Genomic DNA, 27429 nt, shown 5'->3' with positions numbered 1-27429 from the left:
CTAGTTTTTTTGGGTTTTTTTGGAAACCACTGAAAATGCTGGTTTTGCCCTATAAAGCTCTAAATGGCTTCAGATCAGAATTTATGAAGGACAACCTTCTCTTGTACAAACCTAGCTATTTGTTGAGACTAGCTTCTGATATCTTGCTCAAACAGCCACGTCCTTGGGCATGCGATGGGGAGGAATGGGTGACAGGGATTTTTTGTGGTAGCATCCTGTCTGCACAGCACCAGCTTTGCCAATTTATAACTGCTTTATTTGCCTAAGCATTCCCTGAAATATCTTTTCTCCTTTCTTTTCTTGTACTATTCTACTTGAGTTTCATTGGGATTTTTATCTTTATATTGTTCTTTCAATACAGTAAGCTGCATTAAAGGCTTAACAGTGGAAGAGGGAGACGGTAACATTTCTAAATAAATAATAAGGGAAGTTCAACTGTGACTGCCCCAAGAAGCTGTGCAGGGATCCCAACCTAATACTCTGTCTAACCAGTATACCGCACTGGCTCTACAATTTTGCCAGTGCATTATGATATGTGAAACTATGCACAAGACCAGGAACAAAGAGAAATGGCCAGAATTGACCAGCAAGGATTGACTAGGGAAGCAAAAAAGCAGAACTTTAATTCTAAGCTGATTCTAGAACATTCTGAAAATGTGGTTGACAGAAACAAGTTGGTGAGTTGCTATGGCAACACATGCCATCAGCATTCCCAGGACCTGTCACCATAGCAAAGAGTTCTGGTAGCTTCAAATGGCCCATGTGCCAAAATAGCTACTGTTGCAGTTTAATATTTTACAAAACAATCCAAACCCTATTTGCACTGGGCAACAGTATGTTCAGTTGAGCAGAGGTGTCTCTCTTCCAGCCATGGGTTGGGACAAGGCCAAGACAGCCTGGGATCTAGCAAGCCCCAGGGGCGGAGGAAGGTGGGTGGTGGGGACACACCACCCCAGGTGTCTTTGCTGAGGGGGGCTGACATTTCGCACGCCACCTGGCCATGACTCCCAAGCCTACCCCGAGCCGCTGGGGAAAGGCAGGGAGCTGCGCCGCTTTGCTGGCGGCATCCCCCCATTCGTTTTGACAGCTCAAGGGAGACTTGGGAGTTGCAGGTGAGCGGTGCACCAAATATCTGCCATCACCGGCTCACTCCGCTCCTGACTGCAGGGCACACGCGCTGCTCCGTGCACCCGAGCAGTGCCTGGGAGGGCACCCTCCATGCCCTGCCCCCCTTGGGACCATGCCTGCCCTGGGCAGCGTGGGCATATGCTCCATAGCTGTCAACTTTCAGATTTGAAAATAAGGGATCAGCAGCCTTGAAAATAAGGGATCAGCAGCCTCACCTGTCCCGGGGACAGTCTACGGGATATCTAACAATCTGGGATAGCAGCAGGAAGCAGCGGGAAACGGCACTGGAATAAGGGAATTTCCCGCAAAAAAAGGGAAGGTTGACAGCTATTATATGCTCTGCTGCTGGCTAGCTCTGCAGCCATCACTCTAAAGCCATGCCAGCTTAGTGGTGGATGGTTGGAATTTGGATTGCTAGACAACAATTTTAAATATCTGGATATTAAAAGAAATGGTCAGTCACACGAGATGCATGCCAGAATTGCTCACAGAATAACAGTGCACGTCCACTCAGAAGGAAATAAGTCTGGTTCAGTTAAAGCAGAAATGCAACATACCGTATTTTTCGCCCTGTAGGACGCACTTTTCCCCCTCCAAAAATGAAGGGGAAATGTGTGCGCGTCCTATGGGGCGAATGCAGGCTTTCGCTGAAGCTTGGAGAGCGAGAGGGGTCAGTGCGCACCGACCCCTCTCGCTCTCCAGGCTTCAGGAAGCTATCTGCAAGCCTGGGGAGCCCGCGGGAGTTCCCGCAGGGCTCCCCATGCTGCGGATAGCAGCCTGCCGCTCGGCATGCAGGGCGCCCTGAAGCAGAGTGCCCCGTGTGCCGGGCAGACATCGGCCAGCCCCACAAGCTCGGGGGACAGCGGGGAGGCAGAGCGCCACCATACCGCTGTTCCCCAACCTGGTTTGGGGGGGGGAAATAAAGGGGGAAAATTTCCCTTTATTTCCCCCCCAAAAAACTAGGTGCGTCCTATGGGACGGAGCGTCCTATGGGATGAAAAATGCGGTAGTTTGTAGGGGGAGGGGACAGAATCACATTTCACTGGTGAAATTTCTGGAGTTACTTGCTGAAGATGTGTGTTTATTTTCGTCCAACTAATGCAAACATGGTTCGAGTGAAACATTTCCCCCATTCCATTCTGAGACACAAAACATGCTGCAAAGCCAGGACCGTTCTTCTACTGCATACTACTGCATACTACAGCATTTCAGGTGTTTTCCAAAGAAAAGGATGCATATTCCCACCCCCTTTATGATGTGTTGGCAATTGCCATAGCAACTTCCCCATCTTTTCAGGACTTGATGCCCGATGCATCATGGAATTGTGTGAGGAGCAAAAAAATTAAAATAGTTGACAGTTTTAGCATGAATGCCACATGGTGCCTTTTGAGAAAGAAGCAGGTTAGGTTCTGATTCATGCTTTCTCCAACCAAAGCAAGCCATCTTGACATTTTCTCTAACAGCAACCAGAGTCGCAGGCCTGTTGTGATGACTGAAGCATCCAGTGACAGTTACCATATGTGTGCAAGCAGAACAAACACCATGGAAATAGTTATGATATCAATCTCCAACATCAGGTAACAATCCAATGTTGAATAATCAGGAGATACATATGCATGTGTGAACTGGACCTCATTCTCTGGATCTAATATACTAATGTACTAACTATTCTTTATAGCAAAACAAAACTTTGGGGTCTGGTTCTAAGTTCATTGCCTATTCATGGCCGCCGAGACCATATAACACCGGTCCTGAAAGACCTACATTGGCTCCCAATACATTTCTTAGCACAATTCAAAGTGTTGGTGCTGACCTTTAAAGCCCTAAACGGCCTCGGTCCAGTATACCTGAAGGAGTGTCTCCACCCCCATCATTCTGCCCAGACACTGAGGTCCAGCGCTGAGGGCCTTCTGGCAGTGGCTCCCGCCCTGTGGAACGCCCTCCCATCAGATGTCAAAAAGATAAACAACTACCTGAAATTTGGAAGACATCTGAAGGCAGCCCTGTTCAGGGAAGTTTTTAATGTGTGACATTTTAATGTATTTTTAATCTTTGTTGGAAGCCGCCCAGAGTGGCTGGGGAAACCCAGCCAGATGGCTAAGGTACAAATAATAAATTACTATTACTATTACTATTAGCTATAAAACAACTACCATGTGGAGCATCTCACTCTTGTATCTCACACAGAAAAAGTTATGAAGTTATATTTACTTTTATGATTCACAGATAATCTGTCTGGATTTTGTCTTTTAAAAAATGTGGAATGTTAAAAAGCAACATAACGTATAGCCCGCCTTGGTTGGGGGGAGGGGGGAACTGATCGAAATACCTACTAATAACTCTTTCTTCATAAGCACTTTGAGGGTTTTTTTGTTTTTTTTACAATCAAGCATTGTATAAATTTTATGAAATAAACAAATAGCTATGCTCTATTTATGGAATGACACAACATGATCACAATTCTCCTGTAAATTTAACCTAGAATAGTCAAGCTGCCCACAGTGTAAACAGTTCAGAGAGATGGTTGGTTCTAATTCAAGATACCCTCTTCCTGCATTGTAAAAGAGCTAATCTGGTTGTCTTATATGGGGCCAATCCTAAATCGGACTGTTTCCATTATCATTACTAACAATCACTTCTGAAATTATCAACCACCTTAGCAATAAACTCAGAGTAAACAAGTAACTTTTGGCTTTAGAAAGCAATACTATTACGTTCATTTTTTAAATCAGTTATGGAAACTATTTTGGGGGGGGGGTAATTATATACAACCTCCCGAAAACCCCTGCATAAGATCTCTGTTTCCTTCTCATGCTTCATCCTCAAGCCACCCATCATCTCCCACAAATGTAGTACAATGAAAATTGCCAGGGATTTTTTTCCAGCCAGAACTTAGTTCCGACACATCTCAGATGGGTGCTACTGCCATTATAAGAGAACAATGGAGGAGTTCGTGGTGAGTTCCAGCACCTCTTTTTAGAAAAAGCACTGGAAATTGTTATGACACAAGTTTCAGCCATGTGCTTTATGATGTAATTAACGGTCCCCTTTCAGAAATTATGTATACGATTCCCCAACAGATGCAGTTTGTTTCATCCATCTACCATATGATGTAAGTATTGCCCCCAGACAGGAGAGGGTGGGGGCTGCCACCACTAAACAGTCCAGCATTTGGAAATGCCTAGTTATCTAAACTAGCTGTAGACCTATAATTTTGTGGTACCTGCCAGAAGAATTTTTAATGTGGTAGTGGGCATTTGTATACAGAAATGCTAGCTGCCTATGGGAGAGTGGTGTATGAAGTTCCTACTTACCTATTACAAAAATTATTTTTGATTTCTTCAGGTCTTCCGTAAAACCTAAATTAAGTGGGAAAGAATGGAAAAGACTTCTAGCAATAAGTGTCGCTACGTATAAAACTGTGTATAATTATAACACACTTAACAATATGTTTATGCTTATCTATCACACTTTATAATAAGATTATGCTTACTCAGAAACATTGAATTGAATGGGAACTATTCACAGACAAGTGAATATACAAATGCAGCTAAAATCTTTTTAAAAAAACAAAACAAAACACCAAGCTTGAATTTCTAACTAGAAATTTCTTTTATTGAAGGAACAGTTCACAGTCATAGTTTTGTCACTGTAGCTGTGATAAAATACATATTTAATGCATGAGAACACTCACAGCTCTTTTGTGTGTACACAAAATATTAAAATGAAAAATGACCATCCATGAATAAAGTGTTCTTGAGTTAAGAATAGTTCGTAGTGTGTGCCTCCCTTTTAAAAAAGCTTTGTTTACATTTGTCAGAGTTCATATTCATTTGGTCACATTTGTGTATGTGTGTGTTTGCAGGGGGTGCTTTTGGTTTAAGTTCAGTCTGACATCCAGACTTCACTGGTCACTAGCTGCATTCCAGACAAGTGTATCGAAAGAGATCTATACACAACAGCCTTTTCTTTTCTTGAACAGCAGCTCATTCTTTACTCAAGCAAAGGCACAACCACCGCTGTTCAGAAGAAACCTTAACCCTATGCATACATGAAGAGGGACTTACTATAACATAACCAGCCTCAAAGGCTCGAATGGAACCAAGATCTTACCCTTAATTTCTTAAGCCAAATTAGGAAGCCCCACTGGGCATCAACAGGTGCATATCCTGACACCCACAACTCTGACCTTTACGGACCTCTTGGTATTAACGCTGGAGAATTCTGATGTAACAGTGTGCTCTACAGGCTGCTATGTGTGTGCTCATATTATATTGTCTCAATTTTTTTAAAATATATTTATATACTGCCCTTCCTCCTGAGGAAACTCAGGGTGACATTGTCTGATAATACATCAACAATCAATGGATTAATACATTAAAACATATACAGTATCTTAACCCCCCCCCCATAAATACAGTCATCCAATTTCCACAATACAATATAATTATGCTGAAGTGTGGAAGCTGCAGTGTGCAATCTTCCAATGTAGCCTAAATTTCTCATAAATTGTGGCTTACAGACGCGGGGAACATTCTACCAACATTTATTACAGTAGTCTAGAGGATAGCTGGTAAAACTCACCTCCCATATTCTCAGGTCCAGAAAGGCATGACTGGTCAAATGCCTGTCAATTAACATATTGGAAAATGTTATTTATGGTTTACATCTTCATGCATCAGCACCTATTATCTATTCTTATCAATAGTAAAGACCCTTTTAACATATTGGCCACAATGCTAATCCCACTCCACTGTCCTATATTTGCTTTTAGAGACAGCACCTTCAAATGAACGTCTGCTGAGTATACTTATTTATTGCTGCAGAGCATGACTGCAACGTGTGTCGTGTCAGAAATTCCAGCATGTCTATTACAGTGCAGTTGAGTGGCACTGAGGCAGTCAGTGTGCGTAATGATTAGCATCCCACAAAAAAGTGCAAAAAAAGGCTGTTTCTAGGTCAACCATGCTGCATGGAGCAGCAACGCCCGTATTATGAAGTTGAAAGCAGCACTATTCTTTAAAAATGTATCAACCAATTTGAACATTATCAACTGGAGTTCACGGACTGACCTTCCCCTCTGGACCTCTAAGAACTAAGGGCCAGGTTATCTTGTGATGTTCTTCTCTTGTCGATTTCTGTGTGGAAGCAATTAATCTGGCAAAACCACAAAGGACTGCCTAGAGGTTTTGTGAATCAAAGAAACTGATTTAAACTGAACGGTTAAAAATAAATTCTATATATGAACTATGAAAGCTGAGATAGGACTCTGCTGTTGTTAGGTAAAATACTCATCTTATAATTATTTTTTAAATATAATAATATCTGGCTGAAGGTATAAAGTACGTCAGAGAGGTATCTTATAGCTTCTCTGCCATCCTCAAAAGGGTTTCATCAAGGCTGCACAAGCACCTATCCTGTTCAATCTGTATGTCAACAACACTGTTGAATTTTTATCATCTCCTGTAATCATGTGCCCAAGTCAGTCACAAAAAATGTTTCTGCTGTACTGTACACAGATGATGGTGTTCAGTCCCAGATAAAAGCAGGCCCTGGAAAATTGTTGGCAGCATTTCTGAATACTGTCAAAAACAAGCCTTGAGGTGAAGTACTGTAAAACTCAAAGTTCTCTATATGTCACTCCCTGCCACTCAAATAAAACAGAATTGGGAGGAAAAGGTAATTAAACAAGTTAGAGGGTGGCATGTGGCTAGGTTGTATGCAGAGCAGACCCCCTGAAGTCATGGACTTACGTTAGTTGTGACTAACCTAAGTTCATTAATACCAAAGGGTTGTCTCTGAATATGGCTTTGTCTTATACCACCTAGTGTCTTCAAATACTTTTGCATAGTTTTTCAGTCATATCGAGCATGGTTAGCTCAACAGGAATATGTGGTAAAGAAAGCTACGCAGAATATCACAATTCTAATGTATTTTTCTGAACAAAAGGTTAAAATGTTATACCTGCAGTGCTTGAAACTAGATTCTTAAATACTTTAGACCCTTTTTTCTATACCAGGATGTGTTTCAAAAGCTGATTTTTAGCAGAAACTGGTTATCTCTCTATTTTCACACAGGCTCAAATATTTCAGAATATTTAAGTATTGGCTTCAGTTGAATTTATCCCCTTTTGTCTAGTTTCCCTAAGTTATAATTGATTTACATGAGAGAAGCTGAGAGAAAGCCATTAAGTCTAAGGCAATGTTTTTCTGACTTTTCATCACAACCGTTACTGAGTCTAGGTGTTAGCAAAGCAAGGAATCTATTGAGGCTGCACCTTTTTGATACTAAACAATCTGTCTGCGCTAAGAAACTTAGGTCCCTGGTATGGTAGTTTCCGACCTTGTCTTCCTGATACAATGCTACTGAATCCACAAAATCTAACCATTCTAAAATACAGACGATTGAGTGTACTGCCTTCAGCATTTTAAGAGAATTCCATTCCAAAATTGTGTTTGTTTGTGTGCAGGTGGAAATACTGAAACACTGCTTCATGCACTGCTCTTTTGCTAAAACAGCTACGTGGATATGGAACCACGTGCATAAAATAGCTAACATCATTATTATCAGCTCATCCAAAACAAACACCTGACTTCTAAGTGACTTTTCTCCTTGCACACCGAAACAATCAGGCACTACCAATGAAGCCTGCAAAATTTCTAGGCACTGACATTAAAATAAGGGTGACTATGGTGCTCTCCAAGTCTTAATTTGTATAGTTTTCAATATGATAATTGCATCTGTTCAGTTGTGTTTGTATTTTTTATGAACTCCAGCTGACACTTTGAAGTGGAATGCATAGGGATGTACTCAACAAAGTGCTAAGGAGATTGCTCAATCAGTGCAAGCTTCCCTCTATCCCACCCTCTCCCCATCTGCTGTTTGGGTAGGGGGTTTCTCCTGACAGCCAGGAGAACTGGGGAGGACACAGGGGGCATGCAGCCCAAGGAGATAGCAGGCCTCATTGCATTGGGTTCCTCTAGTACAAAGATTAAGTTGAATATGGCCCATAGTTTCCCCCTAATGTTGTGACCGTAGATGCTTTTCTTTTGAAGGTAGACATAAAAACCTGGTACTACCAATGATTCTAATTTTGAACAGGAAAGCTGTGAAAGAAATATAACTCTGTATAAATCACAAAAGCAAGGGCAATTAGCGTATCATGCTCTCACTGTTCTCATGCAAGCTCTCTTTCTAATTGCTTATAAAAAACTTGATGATTGTTCCTTAATGTGACTAATAGATAACATGCTATTGAAAATAGCATAGTCAGAGCACTTTCTCCTCCAACAGCTGAAGCACTGCGTCCATGAAAGAGTAGTTCTGTCTATACTTACTGCTAGGCTTGATTTACTAGTAATTTTATTATTTCTATTATTCTAAAGCACGTACAAAAACAAAGAATGTACATAAGATAAAAAGACACAGGCCTTGTCCTCAGGCTTACACTTGAGGGAAGGAAAGAGAAAGAGGGAGAGAAATTAAAAATTAAGTGTAAAGAAAGAGCTTTAGCTGACCTTGTTTTTTTAAAAAGTATATAGTAAAATGTACAATTTCAAAAGCAGCATAGATATGATTCTGTCTTTGCAGCTATGCTGATGATGAGGATGGAAGAAGAACTGTTGGCAAGCTAATAACAAAATAAATTTTAAGCTTCAGTAATATATTTTTCTTTTGGCCATAAACCAGCCCTTTTGTTTTACAAACAATACAGTGGTGTCTCGCAAGACGAAAAGAATCCGTTCTGTTATTCTCTTCGTCTAGCGATTTTTTCGTCTTGCAAAGCAAGCCCATTGACAGATTAGCGGATTAGTGCTATTAGTGGCTATTAGTGGCTTTTAGCGGCTTATCTGCTGATCAGATCAGCTGATAAGCGGCTTAGCGGCTTAGAAAAGGGGGGGGGAGGAAAAAAAATCCGCAGGAACTCGCAAGGCATTGTCGTCTTGCGAAGCAAGCCCATAGGAAATTCGTTTTGCGAAGCACCTCCAAAACGGAAAACCCTTTTGTCTAGCGGGTTTTCCGTCTTGCGAGGCATTCGTCTTGCGGGGCACTACTGTAAATACCTTGTAGTACTGCCCTTTTTAAACTGCCGCATGAAATTTGAGTTGCCTTTTATTGTAACCAGACACTGAGAGCAAGTCATACATGTTGCGGTGAGATGAAATACAACCACTCAGACGTTGTAGTTGGTTTCATAGAATTGTAGAATTGGAAGGGACTCCGAGGGGTCAATAGTGGTGATTTGTGTGACTCATAACTAAATTCACAAAACAAATGCAATGTTTGCAGAAAACTTGTATGGATCTGTTTTGAGCAGAGGTTTTAAGCATTAGCAAATAAATGTCCATTATTCTAACTTTCACTTTTGCATACACCTTTCAAATTGGGGTTGAACTTTACTGCATGTAATGCTTTGAAAGAAAATGTAATGAAAATGATATACAGATGGTACATGACCCCAGTTAAACTTGCCAAAATATACCATTCGTCTGATAACAAATGTTGGAAATGTAAAGAAAATGAGGGAACATTCTTCCACCTCTGGTGGACTTGCCCTAAAGTGAAGGCCTTCTGGGAAATGATATATAATGAGCTGAAAAAGGTATTTAAGTATACCTTTACCAAGAAACCAGAGGCCTTCCTTCTGGGCATTGTCGACCAGAAGGTGTTAAAGAAAGATAGAACATTTTTCATGTATGCAACAACAGCAGCAAGGATACTACTCGCTAAGAACTGGAAAACTCAAGATCTACCCATACTGGAAGAATGGCAGATGCAACTGATGGACTATATGCAACTGGCGGAGATGACTGGCAGAATCCGAGACCTGGGAGAAGAAAGGATTGAAGAAGACTGGAAGAAATTCAAGACTTACTTACAGAAATATTGTGATTTAGTGGAATGTTAAGAAGGATGCTTGGTTATAAAAAATTGGCCATCACTAAAATAGATCAGGAATTGATGATAAGAGAGATTAAGAAAAACAAATCTGCAGGAGAATCATTTTATTGTATTTATGTAAGTGGTTATAGATTTGGAAATAAGATGATAATTTGCTTGACAAAAACTTATTAATGATGTAAGTGGGAGCGGGAGACGTGAGGAAGTTCAAGGATACTATGAAAATTTGTTAAAACAAAGTAATAATGTTTATTATTATTGTATTCTTTTTTAAAAAAAAAAACTCCAATAAATATTTATATATAAAAAAAAAAAAAACAAATTTAGGTATGAAGGTTCATGAGAGCAGACAATGAGGGCAGTCCTCGCCAATCTATTTTTCAGGCACCCAAGGCTTCCCTCCATTATTCAGTTGGAAAAGAATAAAATACAGAATGGCTTCTCTCTGAACCTAACCTTCTCAGTCATCACCTCCTCTGTTTTATAGCTTCCTTTCTCTATCATTCAACTTATCCATTACTTTTAGTCTGCTGTTTACAGATCTGTATTTAGTATCCCATTGCTATGTGTTTTTGTTACAATGAGAGCAAATCTGACCATAGGTTCATGGGCATTTGACTTCAAAACAGTGAAAAGCTGCTTGAATTTAGTTGCTAGTAGTTCTAGAAATAGCTGGAGGTCTGCCTCAGGCAGAGATTTTATTATGCTTCTGAGCTCAATAATTGTGTCATTTGAAGGATACCAAAAAAAATCTGTGTTGAATACCTAACAACCACCTCTAATTCTACAGATAACTTTGGATTAAAACAATAGTTTCATCTTGCCATCTGAATACATTTTATTTGACCATAGGATGACGGTCCTGATACAGGCACCACAACTATGAAAGCCTAGGTCTAGTCACTGTCTGGATGGGAAACCATTAGAGCTGCCTTGAGTTCCATGATAGAAGAAAAGTGGTTTTTATTTGCATGCTCAAAATAAAATTAAAATAAAATAGGATTTTTCAAAAGCAGAAGATCCTGTAGAAATGGGTACATCAACAACCAACCAACCAATCAACCAAACACCAGCATAGCCCACTGACTGCTTCTCATTCTCTGTTACCCTTTCTCTATTATTCCCCTGGCTCTCTGCCCTATCACTGTTTGATTCCTGCTATTCCTCCCTAACCTCTGTTTTAGACCTAATTCAGAAACTGAGTCATATGGAGTAACAGCTTTGCCACAGAAACAATGACATAAAGGTAGTTCAAGTTGCTCCTTCATAGCTGTGTACATACTATACCTTTAAAGCACATTTCCGCCCTCAAAGAATTATGAGGACTGTGGTTAGCTAAGAGTTTCAAGAAATTATAACTCTGTGAGAGGTAAACTACAGTACCCAGAATTCTTTGAAGGGGGAAAGTGCTTCAACTGTGCTTTAAATGTGTTGTGTGTGCAGAGCTCTACATCACACCAGTAACTTTATATGTTGTGTGTGTAGGTCCCCAGGCCACCCCTCAAATAACTTCACACATAAGTTGTAATTTTAGTTTTGGTTTTGGGGCACTATTTTGGCCACAACTTTATTAAAATACAAAATCAGTGAGTGGTTGTTTAGACATTGGTTATGACTATCTGTCCCCCCGCCTGGGACAGAACTGACATCCCGAGGTCCGATCGGTAGCCAGTAGAAGGGAAAGTCAAACTTGGGGGTCATTTGAGCTAAGCATTGGACCCACACCGCTCAACCCAGCAGCTCCCCAAAGGCTTGCCGGCCCTGGATTGTTATATTGTTTGTGCCAATTAATCCCTAGTTACAATTCAGTTAGGAGGCTTCATGCCTGTCTAGTTCTAACTCCGATTCTCAGCCTTCTCTCCATCAATGATAAATGATCACATGTAATCCCCACCTTTCACATGTAATTCCCGCCTTAGTACTTATGTTAACCAATCACAAGTTTCTGTGTGTATGCATCAACCAATCAGCCACAGGCACACTTTGGCAATGCTTGTAATATTCAATAAAAGAGGCTCTCAGGGTCCGCCCAGACAGACGCCTAGCTACACCTGCCTCTCTCGTCTGCCTCATTCTAAATTTCAAGCACAGATCTCATTCCACATGATGCTTTATTTGCTAACAAACTCTCAAATGGAAAATGATATTATTGAACAGCAGATACTCCACCACAGCACCCCATTTTATAATGCCCTAAGAGCATTATAAAGCGGTATAGAAATGAAATAAATAATAATAATAAGAGCAAAAACAAAAATGCAAATGCAGGAAACCCACAAAACTATGATGCCTAAGTAAAATTAAAAGAAGAATTTCTCCAAGGCAAACTATAGTTCTTTGCATATAGAATTCTCTTTTTTTGTCTTGCCAGTTCCCATGGTAACTTAAGACGAACAGATTGTTTATGCACTTTAATAGATCTTTTACCATATTTTAGTATTCCAGGACAGGGTCTGTTTTGTTTTTGTTTTTTTAAAGTGCCTTATAATATATTTATAAAGGTATTTTGTCTTGGCTGTCATTAATAAGTGTCCCCTGAGGTTTTTATTTTCTAGTCAAAATGTGGTCTGCATTCTGGTTAGATAATGGCTGTTGTGAAAATAAACAATGAGGTTGTGAAAACTAGAGAGCTATACTGTATACTATATAGAGAGTACATGGCAGGGGTTAGAAGTTGCTTATGATGGTTATAATCTAAGATACCGCCATTAAGTACATGTACAAAGAGAAACTTCCTGAAAGAATTCTCCATGCTGCTCCACAAGCTTCTCTTGAAACTTGGAATGGCCTTCAATGCACACTAATGCGCTATGTTCTGGGAGGAAATGTGCCCCAGTTTACACAAGAAAGTACTTCTATGTGCTAAGGGCCTTTTAGCTGCAAAAAGGTCTGCAAAAAGCTTGCAGAACACCCAAGAATATCTGTACATGGCCCTGCACTCAGCGTACTTTATTTGTTTTCTGATCACTGAGATCAAAGCTTCTTCTCCTTCTTCTCCTCTTCTTCTTCTTCTTCTTCTTCTTCTTCTCCTCCTCCTCCTCCTCCCCCTCCTTCTACCACAGTTAGATTATTGAATGGGCTGACAAGACCCTAACCTAGGGCCCATTGTTTTCATAATGCAGCACTAGTCTGGATGATGTTCCCAACTCTGAATATTTTTTAAAAAATAGAAATATGGATAATTTATGTGCTTTGATTTTTTAAAAAAAAGTTCTTCCAAGACCTCCAACAATTTTCAAATGGTATGAGGAAAAACAAAGTTTGAGAACTGCTACTTTAGGAAAAGGATACAATCTAGGCTGCATGGTTGCACCAAGCTGACTGCTCAGCTGGAATCCTTCACCAGACACCAGGTCCTTTAAAGCCAGTTTAGCCAAGTTAGTTTGTAGGTATGAGGACTGCTGGGAATAATGCTATGTGGCTGTATTCAACATCTAGTTTGGTCCTAGGGATGCAATCCTAGGTAGGATTACTAAGAACTAGTAGTAAGTCCCATTTAACTCACTGAGACATGTTTCCACCAACACAGGATCAGGATCAGGCTGCAAGTGTCCAATTTCTTATTCCTATGCTAGGTCAGCATAGGGGTCATTCCAAGTATTCAGATATTTGGATTTCATCTTTCAAAACATCTTATGCACTGCTTGCCAATCTTGTTACCTCCAGGGCAGAAACAGGAACTGAATTATCTTCTGAACTATCTTCTTTGCAAAGATCTTCAGCCCAAGTAGTCTCCTATGTGTTTGCCTGGTCAATGTTTCCATTTGTTGAGTAAAGCAACTTAGGCCTGCCAACCCCAATCAGGTATTAGCTAGATGTTTTAGACTACAATTCCCATCATAACTGAGCGTTGGCCATGTTGCCTGGGGCTTATTTATTTATTTCATACAAAATATTACCACTTGATTATATACCGCTTTGCACTGTATTGCAAAACATCTAGCGGATAGCAAATTGGATAAGGCTCTTGAAACATTTTTATGAATGTTTAAAATTTAAGGCTAATATTCTTCTAACTTAACAGCAACCGAGAGAAGCATCTTCAGTCCTTAAGAAAAAATAGCACATCGCAAGTACATGGGTACTATTTCTTGTTGTTTCTTCTTCTTCTTCTTCTTCTTCTTCTTCTTCTTCTTCTTCTTCTTCTTCTTCTTCTTCATGTCTTATCTTACTCTGTGCAGTAATGTCAATCTTCTACCCAGAACAGCTCCTAAATTCTTGCCCTTCACATCACACATTTTGACAGCACCATGACTGACAAGTGACAACAAATAATGTCTGCCTAGCAAGCCAAACAAAAATGTGTTGACCTCTTTCCTTAAGAGGCTGCTTCAAAAGCTGCACATTTTCTGGATGCATTTTAAATTTCAAAACCTCTAAAGGAGCAAGATGATGGCCATTACATAAGAAAATGAGCTAAACCTGTTAGTAACTCGAAGTAGTACTGTACCATACAGTTTAAGAATCGCTGCTTTGCTATTGCTGATATTTTAGAAGCATCACGTGCTTAACATATGGATGCCTTTAGCTTCCGTTGGCTGTCAAAGTGTTCTGATAATATCTGCTAGCTTTCAGCTCCTTTGCTGCACATGGTTGCTTGGAAACCTAACCCTCTTGGCCCGATCTCTCTGACAGGTGCTTTATCTACTCTCAGCTACATATGACACACTGATACCTAGATACGCATCTTCTCCTTATTTGATATTCTTAGCAGAAAAGTGCTTGGGACAATTCACAGTTTGAAGATGGCCCTGAGTAATGAGAAAATCAGCGGAGCATTCAGTTTCTGTTACAGTCACAATATTCTCAGGCAGCGACAGCAAACTTTGAAGATAGGGCACTTTTATTTGCTGTTAGCGTGGGAAAGGGTTTTAGTATTGCTCAGATAAAGGCTGCAAGTAGGTTTCATTCAGACAGAGGCTGTAAACAGGTGGTATTCTAATTATAATGGTGTGATGCTAACCTACTGCCTGTCATTCTCCTGCAAAGTCCATGTGTTCAAGCTACATCAGGTGTTATACGTACATACTGATTTGCAGAGCACCTTTATTTAAAGAGGGGCCCAAATCGGGCCACAGTCTGTCCAGATGTGGAGGAGCTCTGCACGTATACATTGGCATGCAAGTATAATTCCTTCTGGCACATGTACATCAAAGGAGCATGACAGCGGCATGCACTGGCGAAGCAGGACTTGCCCCTGCGGTCATCATCACACCCCTCTTTCAATGGGTGGAAGGGATTGTATGACAATGTTTTATGGCATTATACTCTAAACCAAACATTCTGGATGAGGGAGTATTCTTCCTCTTTGCCTGAGCAAAACGCAAGTCAAACTTTTTGCATGTATGGAAGCATGCAAGAAAAATGTACACTCAAAATCCATGCATTAGGAATCTAAAACAACGAAAGCGGTTGCCCTCTTGACTATTCTTGCTAAGTTCAAGAATTGTTTAATCAGCTTCTTAAAATTGCAGCAAACACTTCTGATTTCTCATGCCTGTGCTTCTCCATGTAGACAGTGAGATCTCATTACTGCCAACCATAATTTGCTGCTCTGTGTAGGGCCGAGAGTCAAATAAAACTATCTGCGTTTGGTTCATTTCATCTAGTAAAAGATAAGATCTTGTAACTGACAAAATTAATCAAAGCCTCATGACTTCCTACTCTGCCAATTTCTATTTGAGAAGTAAATCTCTCTTGGACTAACACCACCAGTGGTGACTGCAATTATTGTTTGATTGCTAACCCCTTAACAACACCCACCATGAGCTCTCACCATGGCACCCTTTTGAAACAGTGCAGTTAAAGCCCTTAACAAAAATGGCTATAAGAATTATTACCATGATAAGGAGACATTTGTCCATGTATTTTAAAACTTCAATAGAACACAATAGCTGTGGCCCAAATAACATGTGACACTGATATTTTTTAATTTTTCTTTTACAGAAAGCATATGCTGAGGAAAAACTGCCTCAGGAGACGCATGCTAAGTGGGGGAAGTGTTTTATTAACAATTTTCCCTCTGGATCTTTTCTGCTAAAACTCACTCCCTTCCCCAGCTGCTTCTTAAACCACATGAACCAAGGACAGCGAGCCTGTGATCCTTCAGATTTTATCAGACTCTACATCGCCAATAGTGAGGAATGATGGGAGTGGGATTCCACTAGCATCTGGAAAGCCGCAGTTTCCCCATACCTGATATAAAGGAAACATGGGGGACAAAGCAGCTCAGGGAGTAAAATGAATGAAGTTCTCCAATTCGTGAAAGGGCAAGTCTGGGTCCATATACTAAAGCTATACCTCATAGAGTGACCTGTATCATTCATTATAGCTCAAAAATGCTTCACACAGCAAAATAAACAGAATCTCTTCATACCCTAAGGATAATGAAGTCAGTGTTGGACTGGGAGAGCAGGGTTTGAATCCCCACTCAGCCCTGAAGCTCACTGGGTATCCTTGGGCCAGCTACCATCTCTTAGCCCAACCCACCTCACACAGTTGTTGTGAGGATGAAATGGGAAGGAGGAGAACTGTGTACACCACCTTGAGATCCTTGGAAGATAAAGGTGGTATATAAATGTAACACATAAAATGAATAAATAAATGAAACAGTGATAGACTTGTAAGGTTCAGAATTGTACACCCACTCCTAAGAGATGTGCCCCAAATATATTTACATCTTCACCACTGATGAGTAGAAGTTTTTTCTAATGGAAGGTAAGACAAGGCTCAGGGTATAAAGCTGAATACTAATAAAGAATTCGACCGCAAAAGCTAGGTTTTGCGCCGTTTAATAAAGTTCTTTATTCTGTGAAGCTGGTAACTGAGCATAGCTCAAGTAATTTCATGTTCTCGTCCACTTATTTTGAACTTCCAGTGTTTGAAACTAAAGTTACTGTCTGCAGCTTTAGCAACATGTTTCGATTTTATGTGAAGTTGCTGGTGGATGACTAGAAAATTCTACAGTGCCTTCTGGTTCCCATTTCCTTTTCCAGATAATTTCATCAGGTTGCATCCAGATTTGACGTTCTGAAAACAGAGGTCTTCCTTCCTCAAACAGAAGGGCTAAAGATCCAGTGGAAGATCCTGCTGGATGGAGAGTGAGAAGAGGCCACAACTTCTGCCAGTTTCCCCTTCTTCCTGCAGCCCTCATTTTCTTCCCAAAGGAGCTCACACTTGCCACCTCCCACTCTGTTCCAGTGTGGGTCTTTTCAGGGGTCACAGTGAGCTGTAGGAGGAAAGGCAAAAACAGCCCCTCCTGTCTTCCACAAGTGTCCTATGAGCAGAGTCCTACTGATGAAAGCTCTGGAGCCAACCAAATGTTACGAATTCTTACTCCACTTTTCATTAGGGCCGCCATACATCTGGGAATCGCTCAGAAAAATAGTGTCTGGGTGGATTTTTGCTGAATCAGCAAAATGTCTGGGAAAACTCAGACGTATGGCAAATTGGGCTATTTTTGTTTTTTAAAAAATGAAAGAAAAGCCCCCCCAAAAGCTGTCATGGTATTGGCAGAGAACGCAGAGGAGGAGGAGAGACAAGCAGAGGAAGGGGGGCAGGAAGTGACAGTGGAGGAAAGGAGGGAAACTCAGGAGGAGGGAAGGCTCTCAGATGTTGGAGCAGAGCCTCAACACCGCACAGGAAGCTCTGGCATGTATAGCGAGGCAGTGCCAGTGCCGGTTCCATCTGCCCAGGAAAGGAGAGTGTTAAAGAGGAGGGGGCAGAGACATCAAATGAGAATGCCTCGCCTCTTCTGCTGGAAAAGGGGCGGACGTAAGTCACTCCGAGAATCTGACTCACAGGATTCGGACGCATGATTATGTGTGCTGCTTGTACATGTGTAAAATAAAGGATGTATATATGTATCTCTGAGTGAGCAGAGGCATTTCTTGCGGAGAGCATTCACAAGCCATCACAAAAGCTAGACAACTTTGACAAAAAAAAACCACTGACACCCCCACACAAACCCCAAAGAAAGCTCAATATCTCCATCCAGTTTTTCACTTTTGGGAATATCGCAACTCTACTTTTCACTTTTTGACCTAATGCATTCAGCAATTCCTTAGAAAGGCATGGGTTCCTTGGATAATCAGTATTTTCACATAGCTGAAGGCAGTTTGAAAAACAGATCACTGTTTATGGTGTAGCGTTCTTAAGTGAATCCCTTGCACATCTAAATCCCTTGTACATCTAAACACACAGTTGCACATCCTTCTGTTAAAAATGTACTTTGGCAAACTCCAGGAAAACAACAGAAAAAGAAAAGCAATAATGGGGCTGCTTTTCAAGGGGTTTGCACTGCCCCAGTATTTTTTTCTGTTCTTCTACAATTTCCCCCCAAGCCTACTGATACCTCCCTTTTGTGTTTGGATCATATAATGTTGGCTACATAAGCGACAGCATCCTCCTGGTGAAGTTGGGAAATAGAGGGATGATGCTATAGACTGAAATAATGCAATCCTGGGCATGTCTACCCAGAAGTAAGTGCCACTGAGTTTAGTGGAGCTCATTCCCAGGTAAGTGTGTATAGGACTGTAGCCTTAATGCAATCGCTGTGCTGAAGAATTGAAAGTGAACCTTGTGTTCTGAAAATTCACTGGCCTATAAAAACTGACAGTACTTCCCCTCAGAAACCAGAACAAATTGCGCAACATGAAAGGGAAAATTTGTTTGGAACTGAGGGGAGTCTGTAAAAGAAAAGAATACAAAGAATATAGGAACACAGTACTGAGAAGCATTAGGTTTCTTCAGAATAATAACAATATGCTTGTGATGAAGAATGACATACATTCTGAAATGTGGTGGAAGTGCTTTGAATGCTGCATCTATTATGTTGTATGCATAAAACAACATTAAAAGTGGTTTACACAACTATTTCCATCATTTGTAGAATACGTCTGCCTTCACCCCTATATTTAAGAAATATCACAATTTTTAAAAAAATCTGTAACAGTATGTTGAACAATGAAATAATTTAAGTAGTCACATGAATAATTTAACCCTCTATATCACAGAAGTCTATCCTTTAGTGTACAAGGAGGCTAAGGCTGTGTACACATTACCTGCTTAAAACACAGCCAGCCCATCAATTTGGATTGATGCTGGTTTGGAAGAAAAAGCATCAAAATGCAGTATTTTGTAAGAAACTAAAGGACAAGAGAGGTGGATTGTGGTTAATGTCCTGCGTGCACCACTTTGGAAACCAGTGTTGTGAGCACACTGGCTGCAGAGTAAATGGTTGAGTAAATTAGGTGCAGATTTATTGGTGCAGATTTATTGGGTGCAGAGTAAATGCAGAGTAAATTAGGTTGTGAACACAACCTGAGAGAAAAATGCTTCCATTAGCAAGTGACCTAAAAGATTATATGAATGAGAGAACGCTTTTAACTGATAAAATCCATTACCTGGTCTTCAAAGTCAAATTCATTATCAGCAATATCTCCAAGGTCCACAGTGAGATTAAGGTCAACTTCACCTGGACCTAAAATAGGAAAGAGATCTTCTGAAAAAGGATTGATAGGTTTCACTGTATGTACGGTTGTATGTATGTCATGATTTACACCCCCACTCCACTCCACATATACTAGTGATGCTCTGCTCTGTCAGTGGAGACTGGTGATGAACAAAATATGTACCACCCTACCCTCAATCCCTATCAACCCAGGGCTTAGGACTGCACCGTCCAAATAAACACGCATTGGGTTATATAACGTATTTTATTACTAACGTGCTTCACGTCTTTAACATAAATGAAAGTTTTGAAGGTAATTTTCTTTCTTACTTTTCTACTGTTCAGACTTAGTTCCAATTGTAGTGAAGCACAGAAAGGCTTTTTTTAAAAAAAGTATTCTCATTAATTGCCAAGGGGAACTGCTAGTGTACTCAGCTTTACTCTACAGAGGTAGAGACTGTACAAGTCAAAGTATGCATAGTTTCAGGGGGTCAGGAAGGAGATTCTGGTCAATTTAGACAGCGAACATGTTTTCGGTGTCGTTAGGCATCTTTCTCAGCCTATGTGGTTTTTTAAAAATCAAGCTGCTTCGTATTTATCAGAATAATCAGTTCCTTAAAAGAGCATAAAAGGAGACCATTTCAGATAGGATAACACTAAGATTTGTGCTGAAAATTAGAATCATTTTTTCTTGCTCCTGCTGTGTGGAACCTTCTAGCCTCCTTCATCCAGCCAACCATTATGAGCATTGGGCTAGTTCTCATGCATTGCTGCATGTCCTGCTTGGAGCTCTAACACTCCTTCATAAACCTCGTTCTGCACTCTCCTGCTTTCTCAGCTGCAGAATGTTTGTCACCAAGGATACGTCTTCATGAACAGATGCTTCGGTCGAACAACTCCTTACCATGCTTTAATGTTGCTTCTCTTGTTATTATCAGACGAGTTCAAATGTGAAAGGGGGAAGAATGTGGAAAGTACCCCTGCTCCTCAACATTTTGCTCCTGGAAGGACCTGCTTTGCAGCGAGGCCAAGATATGTCGCTGCCCGAAAAAGGGACCAAATGGATCCGCCTCCCCTGCTAGGGCTAACACTTCTAAGACATCTTGCAGCGCCATTCAGACACTAATGTCTGCTGTCATCGATCACCCTCATCACCCTCTACTATCTAAAACAGAGCCCTTTACCATAACTGTATCACTTCACCTTAACTTAAGGTTACCAGATTTTTTTCAAAGAATCCGGGGACACTTTTTTAAAAAGAGAGAGAGAAAAAAAAGTTATTAAAAAAAAGTTACTTAAAAAAGAAGTAATATCTTCTCCTCTGTGGTCTCCTCTGTCGCGCAGCCTTCCCCTGGGCCTTGGCCTGCTCTCTTGAAGAACTAGCCAGTGGCGGAGCAGGCAGGGGTGGGGGGCAGCCATGATGGCACCCTGCCAGGATCGTGCTGCCAGGGGCGGTGTGCTCCCCCCACACTCCTCTTCCTCCGCCAGTGGCGCTAGCCGCCATGGAGTAGGCTCGGGTTGGGCCTTGGCTCGGCCACGTGTCCTTGCCCTCCCGGTGCTCTCCTACCTCTCCTCCTCAGCAGTGGCAGTGGCGCAGCAAGGTTGGGGCTCCCCTTTTTTCTCCTTCCTCTGTCTCTCTCTTCCTTCTCCTTCTCCTTCTCCTCTCCAACTTCTCCTTGCATTGGCTCCGGGGTTTTCCTGGCCCCGGAGCACCGCTGGGCAGTCAGTCAGGTGGCCAGGCGCTTTTGCTCCTGGCTTGATTTGGGTCGCGGTGGGCCGGGGGTCAGAGGTTCCCCCAGTTGATGCGCCAGGCATCCCTGGTTCCCCCTCAGGAGTGGCAGCGGCAGTCTCAGCAGCCTGGAGCCAGCCTGGTAGCACAGTTGGCTCTGGCTGGCTTCAGGAGCTGCTCGCTGCCATTTTGCCATTTTGCCTCACCGGAGGTCCCCGTATGATGTGTCTTGTGCCGTTGAACCAATCACGCAACATTCATTCCCTACTAATAAATCTACAACACTTAAAATATAAATCCTGGGACAGATTTGCAAATCCGGGGACTGTCCCCGGAAAACAGACGTCTGGTAACCATACCTTAACTGCACAATCTGCTTCTCAAACTGTCTTTATCTACCATGGATAGTAAAGGTGGATTCCAGTCCACAAACCAAAACAGAAAACAATCCTCAAATATACTGACACACTCACTGGCCCTATCTCCTCCAGCTATGCCTGCTGAATTTCCCTCTCCTACACAACAATTAATGTGCAAGAGTCCTGTCCTCTTTTTCAAATGGTCAATCTGTTTCTATGTAGTGGCAAGGATTCCTCTCCCAGGCTGATATCCAGCTGCTACAACCTCTGACTCTGCTCCCCTTCAAATGCAGTGGCAACAAAGGGAGTTATAATGGGGCAGGTGTACCTTAAGGGGCCTCTCAATAGTCTACAATCCTCTCCTTAGTCTGCTGCTCTGAGAAAATGGTATCAACAGCTGCTGGTTTCTAATATATAATTACTATCCACCTAGACAGCTTAACTTTTCCCCGGCAACCAATATTTCGTTGCAAATATTCTCCAGGTTGTTTTGAACCTCCCCCCTCCTGTCCCTAGTACTTTGGAGTCCCAAGCCAGAAGCCCACCAGGGAGGTGGAGTTGCAGTGGGGGAAATGGGCAGGGATAGGAAAAACTTTTATTAATGTTGGAAACCATACATCTGGGAACTCATGATCACTGACATGTGTATTTCTGCCTGACACAAAGCCAGTTTATTTTTCCCTACACAGTTCAGCGCTACTTTTGTTTGTAACTTATACTCTGCTTTTGATGGCAAGTCTTTAAGGAATGTTTTCAATTCTATCTTATCTGTTCATTTTTTGATTTGAAATAACCTCCAAGAGAGATACTGCTCATCTATTTGCCCTTTTTGTTTATGGGCAAATATATAATGAGATACATATAAACAGCTTTAAAGTTTAAAGTGTTGTATTGACACACAGAATGCTAGAAAAGTGGTTTGAAATTATGAAGACAGCAAGACGCTATCTTGTTAAGACAACAATTTACTATAGATTGATTGGCATCAGAATGATAAAAGTGTTTCATTCTTATCCTCAGGTATTTCTAATTCCTTTTTTTTAAAAAAAAATATTTAAACTGCAGAATTTCATGACAAGTTGTTGCCCTTAGCAACAGCCTTATTACATGTTAGGAAGCAACAATGAATAAGAATATATTGTCGTCTTTGAAGACTGCAAGTAGTTTTTTCCTTTAAAAAACCATTTCTTCCTACCAATTACAGTATTGGAATTTAAGATGCAAAGGCTTGGATATGCTACAAAAACACTCTGCTGAAAGTCTGCAGGTTGGAATAGATACACTGCAGGAAGAAATTATATTAGTAGTGGAGGTAACTGAGTTAAAATATTGCTTTATTAAAATCTTTTATGTAAGCAAAGGGCTCTTGGGCTTTTAATTCTTTTGTTCAGCTTTTTATAGGTTTCCCTCACCCTAATAGGAAATGAAGAATCATAATTAAGGATTTCTCTTTAATATCTTATTTCTGTTTGACAGAAGAAATAGTTCGAATAAAATAGAGGTAGAGGTTAAAATGATAGTTTGACTAATTTTGAAAATGGGACCCTCTTCAAGGAGGGTCCTGCTTGCACGTGGGACCTTGGGGCCCCCACAGCATCTGGAGGCTGGGCATAGCCCGGTTGTTTCGGGGGCGGTCCCACGATCGCGCCAGTTGTGAACCCAATCAGATTGATTTGCGGGTTGGGGGAGGAGGATGATTTATAAATGGCAGTGTGACACATCAGAGCCACTTGCTTCGCGCGGCCGAACACCCACCCGCCCGCCCTCTTTGGTTTTCTGTGCTTTGGCCTTGCTTGGGATTTCGGTTGGTCACCTGTTTTGTGGCAGGGGCCTGGTAGGAATTTTGTCCACGTGGCAGATTGGCACTGGCCATTTGGTTTTCGCCTACCTCCCAGCAATTGTCACAACTTTGTAAGATTGGGCGGTTAGGCACTGACTTAGTTGTGGATGGGGGAGGTGAGGTGTGGCCATCACCTGCCCCTCCATGAAAAGGGTATTCCGTTAAAGGAATCTGGGGGTCCTGGATCTCGTCTGAAGTCCGCTTGAAGGGCTAGGGCCATGCCAGGACCACAGGAACCCTGGGGTGAGCTACAGTCAATTTGCATTGATGTAGCTCCCTTGTTTGGTTTACCCTTCCAGACCTCCTGTGGGGTGGGCAGGAGTCAGTTATAGTTTGTCAATGCCTAAGCCAATACCGCTCACATTGTGTAATCAATAAAGTTGTGGCCTAAATTTTGCCCATCAACCTTAAACTAAAATATGAGTCTGTGTGAATTTCTTTCCGGGGCGTTAACCTGAGGTCCTCGAAGCACAAGACCTGCTTTATTTTATTTTATTTTTTGCATTTCCTAGGTTTACAAAACTGTAAAGAAATCACACAGTGCACATGTACACACATACAACATTATAGTATGCTAATAAATACCAGTGGGTTTTTGTGTTTTTAGTATGAGAAAGGCCTGCTACCAGGAAAAAATATTGTGGGCTGCTTTGCACACTGCTAAATCTTACACACAAATCATATTCAGGAGAAAAATGGGTCAATTCATCCTTATACACTGTAATGTGTGATGATCACTTAACACATTATGATCCAAATGTGGTTTTAAAAATCCTTTATGGTAGCACTTTTCAAGTATGAATTTGGGAATATGTGAACCATCCCTGTCTCATACAATATATATTGTATATCAACAGAACATTAATAGCGCTCAGAAAATGTCACATATTAGTGCAAGTAGATAAATAGGTACTGCTCCGGCGGAAAGGTAAACGGGGTTTCCGTGCGCTGCTCTGATTCACCAGAAGTGGCTTAGTCATGCTGGCCACATGACCCAGAAGCTGTACACCGGCTTCCTTGGCCAATAAAGCGAGATGAGCGCCGCAACCTCAGAGTCGGTCACGACTGGACCTAATGGTCAGGGGTCCCTTTACCTTTACCTTAATAGACATGGAACCCCCTAAAAACAATGACATTTAACTTTTTTATTAATATACTTTTTCTGAAGCATTAATATATTTTGATCTTGAAAATAATGGGCCTGCAGTATTTGGGGGTTAATAATCAACTCACCTTCAACAGGTTCTTTAGGAGGAAACAGTTTGTTGTCAACTGCCATGCTTATGTCTTTGAATACTTCTTCCTCATCTCTCTCAGCATCAAACTAGTAATAAAACAGAAGGCAATCAGACATTCCAAAACAGGTTTGGTTATTTATCTGAATGTTATGGTATTATACAAAGTCTTTTAGAGCCAGGTGGAATATTCCTATAAATACCAAACGTCATTGAAGCATGGAACCACAGTAGAATCTGCATTGGCTTCCTTTATTCCCTACAACAAAACACATCAATCACACTTCTGTTTTACTGTAGTGAACCAACTGAGTAGGCTTGTGCAGAGACACCGCTACAGAAAATCATTCAGGCGCATAGTGCCCCATGATTCCAAATAGAGGGGAAAAGAACGCTGCAAGAACAAACGACAATTATCTGCTGACATCAGAGGCACTGCAGCAGTTACTATTGTCATCCTTATATTATTGCCTGCACACCTGTTTTGCTTTCTTGCATTGCTGAAGTACCAAGACATAATGGTGCAATCCCATGCCAGTTTACAGTTTACAGAAGTACAATAAATGTAAGCCTTAGCCATTAAGCCCCCAACAGCCCTTGTCCTGCCTCTCTCTGAGCCATTCCTTAACTATTTAAATGATGGAGCAGGCATTGCATTCCTTTATTTTTTCAATGGTTGGTGCAATCAGATTAAAATGACAATATAGCAAGCTATTGATATGAATAATATATTTTTCAAATATATGTGCCCAAATAGTAATATTGTTTAAATTTGTTACCTACCCTCCCAAGAAGATACTAAGGATACCAATGATTTACACTGGGATTGTGCCATTATATTCTCACAACAATGTTGTGAGATAAGTTAGACTGAAAGGTAATGATTTTATTTTGGGCTTCATGGTAGAGTGAGGATTTGAACTCAGATCTCTTTGGTCCAAGTTGAATACTCTATCCATTATACCTTACTGGTTTTGTTCAGTGGGCTCTCAAAGAAACTTATATTAAAACACAATTAAATATGTCTATTCACGCAGAAATCTTTCTATTTTGCTAACATACAAAATAGGGAATATGTTGTATTTTATCCATTACAACCAGCACAAAATCCCTGTTTCATTTCCTTCCACCACAATGGGCAATATACTTTAGGAATGGCCCCGCACTCCTATTTCATCAAGTCATTTGTGCCCCCCTGTAAAAAAATAATAAAAATAAAAGTGGAAGCTCCTGTATTCTGCGGGAGGAAGGTGTGGGGACTGATGTAGACAGAAGGAGAACAGCAAAGGCTTGTGACTGCCAGATATTACCTTAAGGATTAATAGTGGTTTGTTTGTTTTAAGAAAAAATGGTGGTGGTACTCTCCATGAAGCTATTACAGTAATTGCAACATTTTCATCAGTTGGGGGTGGAAAGGGGGGTGTTGGTACTGCATACCCTTGAGTATACCCAGAAAAAGCACCGATTAAAGAATGCTATGTGCCCAAAAGTGGAAGGATGAAGAGGTCCCAAAGAAAGAAGATTGAATGCAGAAACCAATGGAGTATGCAGAAATGGCAAAACTTACCAGAAGAATAAGAAACCTTTTAGAAGGAATGGAAGTGGTTTATTGAGCATTTATAAACAAACTATAAACAGATCAAGACATTGGCGGGATTATTGTAAAAACCTGCACTTTAAAAAGTAGATATGAGATATATATGAGAGTAGACGATTAAAAGAATAAGTTGAGGCAAATTGAAGTATGCAGGAAAGGACGAAAATAAATGTAAGGAACCGCAGAAAGAGGGGGGAGGGAGTCAAATTTGAAAATGTTAAAACTTGTTTAAATAATTGTTGTAATGTATATAAATGAAAACTATAAAAAATAAAGACTAAATGCTGCTGAAATGAAGAAATTTGGGGAGGGAGATGGGGGGGAGGAGCCATACATGAATTTTTATGTGAAAAACTAAGAACTCACATTTGGTAACAAAAGCAAATTCCTGGCAGAGGATGTATTCAGAAGTCCTCTTTACCTTTATTGAAGTGAATGTCTCCCCCACTGAGTCCCTGTGCAAACACTTGTCCCCCAGCTGATGGATCTGAGGGCTCTAGTAAGCAAACAAACAGATCCCACATACTTGAAGCCAGTCCATCCATATAATACACGAATCTTACAGAAAAAATGAACTAAGATGGAAAAAATAAAATATAAACCTTTGCAACACAAATAGTCAATGTGATACTTTCAGGTAACTAGTCTCTGGGAAAGCCTCAAAAGATCACACCTTTCACATTTTTAACAGTATTCTAAGTAACTAGTGTGAACAAAAGAATCACTGTGAAAAAATCAATGAGCAATTCAGATTCAAACTGATGGGGAATTTGTTTATTCCCACTTTCTGTTAGGCAGGGAGCATAGAATGTCAAAATAATTTTCCAAGAAATTGAATGGGAGGAAGCAGGACATAAATCCACCCCAAGTCAACCTCCTACTTATTCCCAAGCGGAATTCCGAAGCACACTTAGTTGAGAGTAAGTCTCAGTCCACAAAGCAAAATTGCCAAAGATCAGGCTGCTGGTCTTGCATGGCACTATGCATGTCCTCTGCTGTGTATGCTTTCATCCGACAAAAATAATATTCCTTAGATTCCTGTGTTTGCCTTGCCCATCAACCTTGGAGCAGCTTTAATTTCCAGCTGACTCCATCTGGCAGAACCCCCATACCTGAGGTCGTTCTTCATTTTGGATTAATGTTTCGTTTCTTGAAGAATGAATCCAAAGGGCAAGCAGCTCATTTATAT

The 27429-nt window shown here is 41.0% G+C and overlaps 1 protein-coding gene across 1 annotated transcript in view; it reads right to left on the bottom strand.

Annotated features, from left to right (window-relative positions):
* The window catches only part of AK5 (adenylate kinase 5), a 92681-nt gene that overhangs the window by 21353 nt on the left and 43899 nt on the right, over positions 1–27429 (bottom strand). The window contains exons 7-10 of the mRNA XM_083510555.1: positions 24642–24732; positions 19434–19510; positions 5713–5755; positions 4443–4487 (exon numbers count right to left, since the gene is read on the bottom strand). Of these exons, the coding sequence (XP_083366681.1) occupies positions 4443–4487; positions 5713–5755; positions 19434–19510; positions 24642–24732 (256 nt within the window). The remainder of the gene's footprint in view (positions 1–4442; positions 4488–5712; positions 5756–19433; positions 19511–24641; positions 24733–27429) is intronic.

Source organism: Podarcis liolepis, assembly GCF_965112155.1.
Source record: "Podarcis liolepis genome assembly, chromosome: 6".
In the NCBI taxonomy this organism is placed as follows: Eukaryota; Metazoa; Chordata; class Lepidosauria; order Squamata; family Lacertidae; genus Podarcis; species Podarcis liolepis.
The sequence above is the reverse complement of the archived record's forward strand: the minus strand, read 5'-3'. Positions and strand labels throughout refer to the sequence as shown.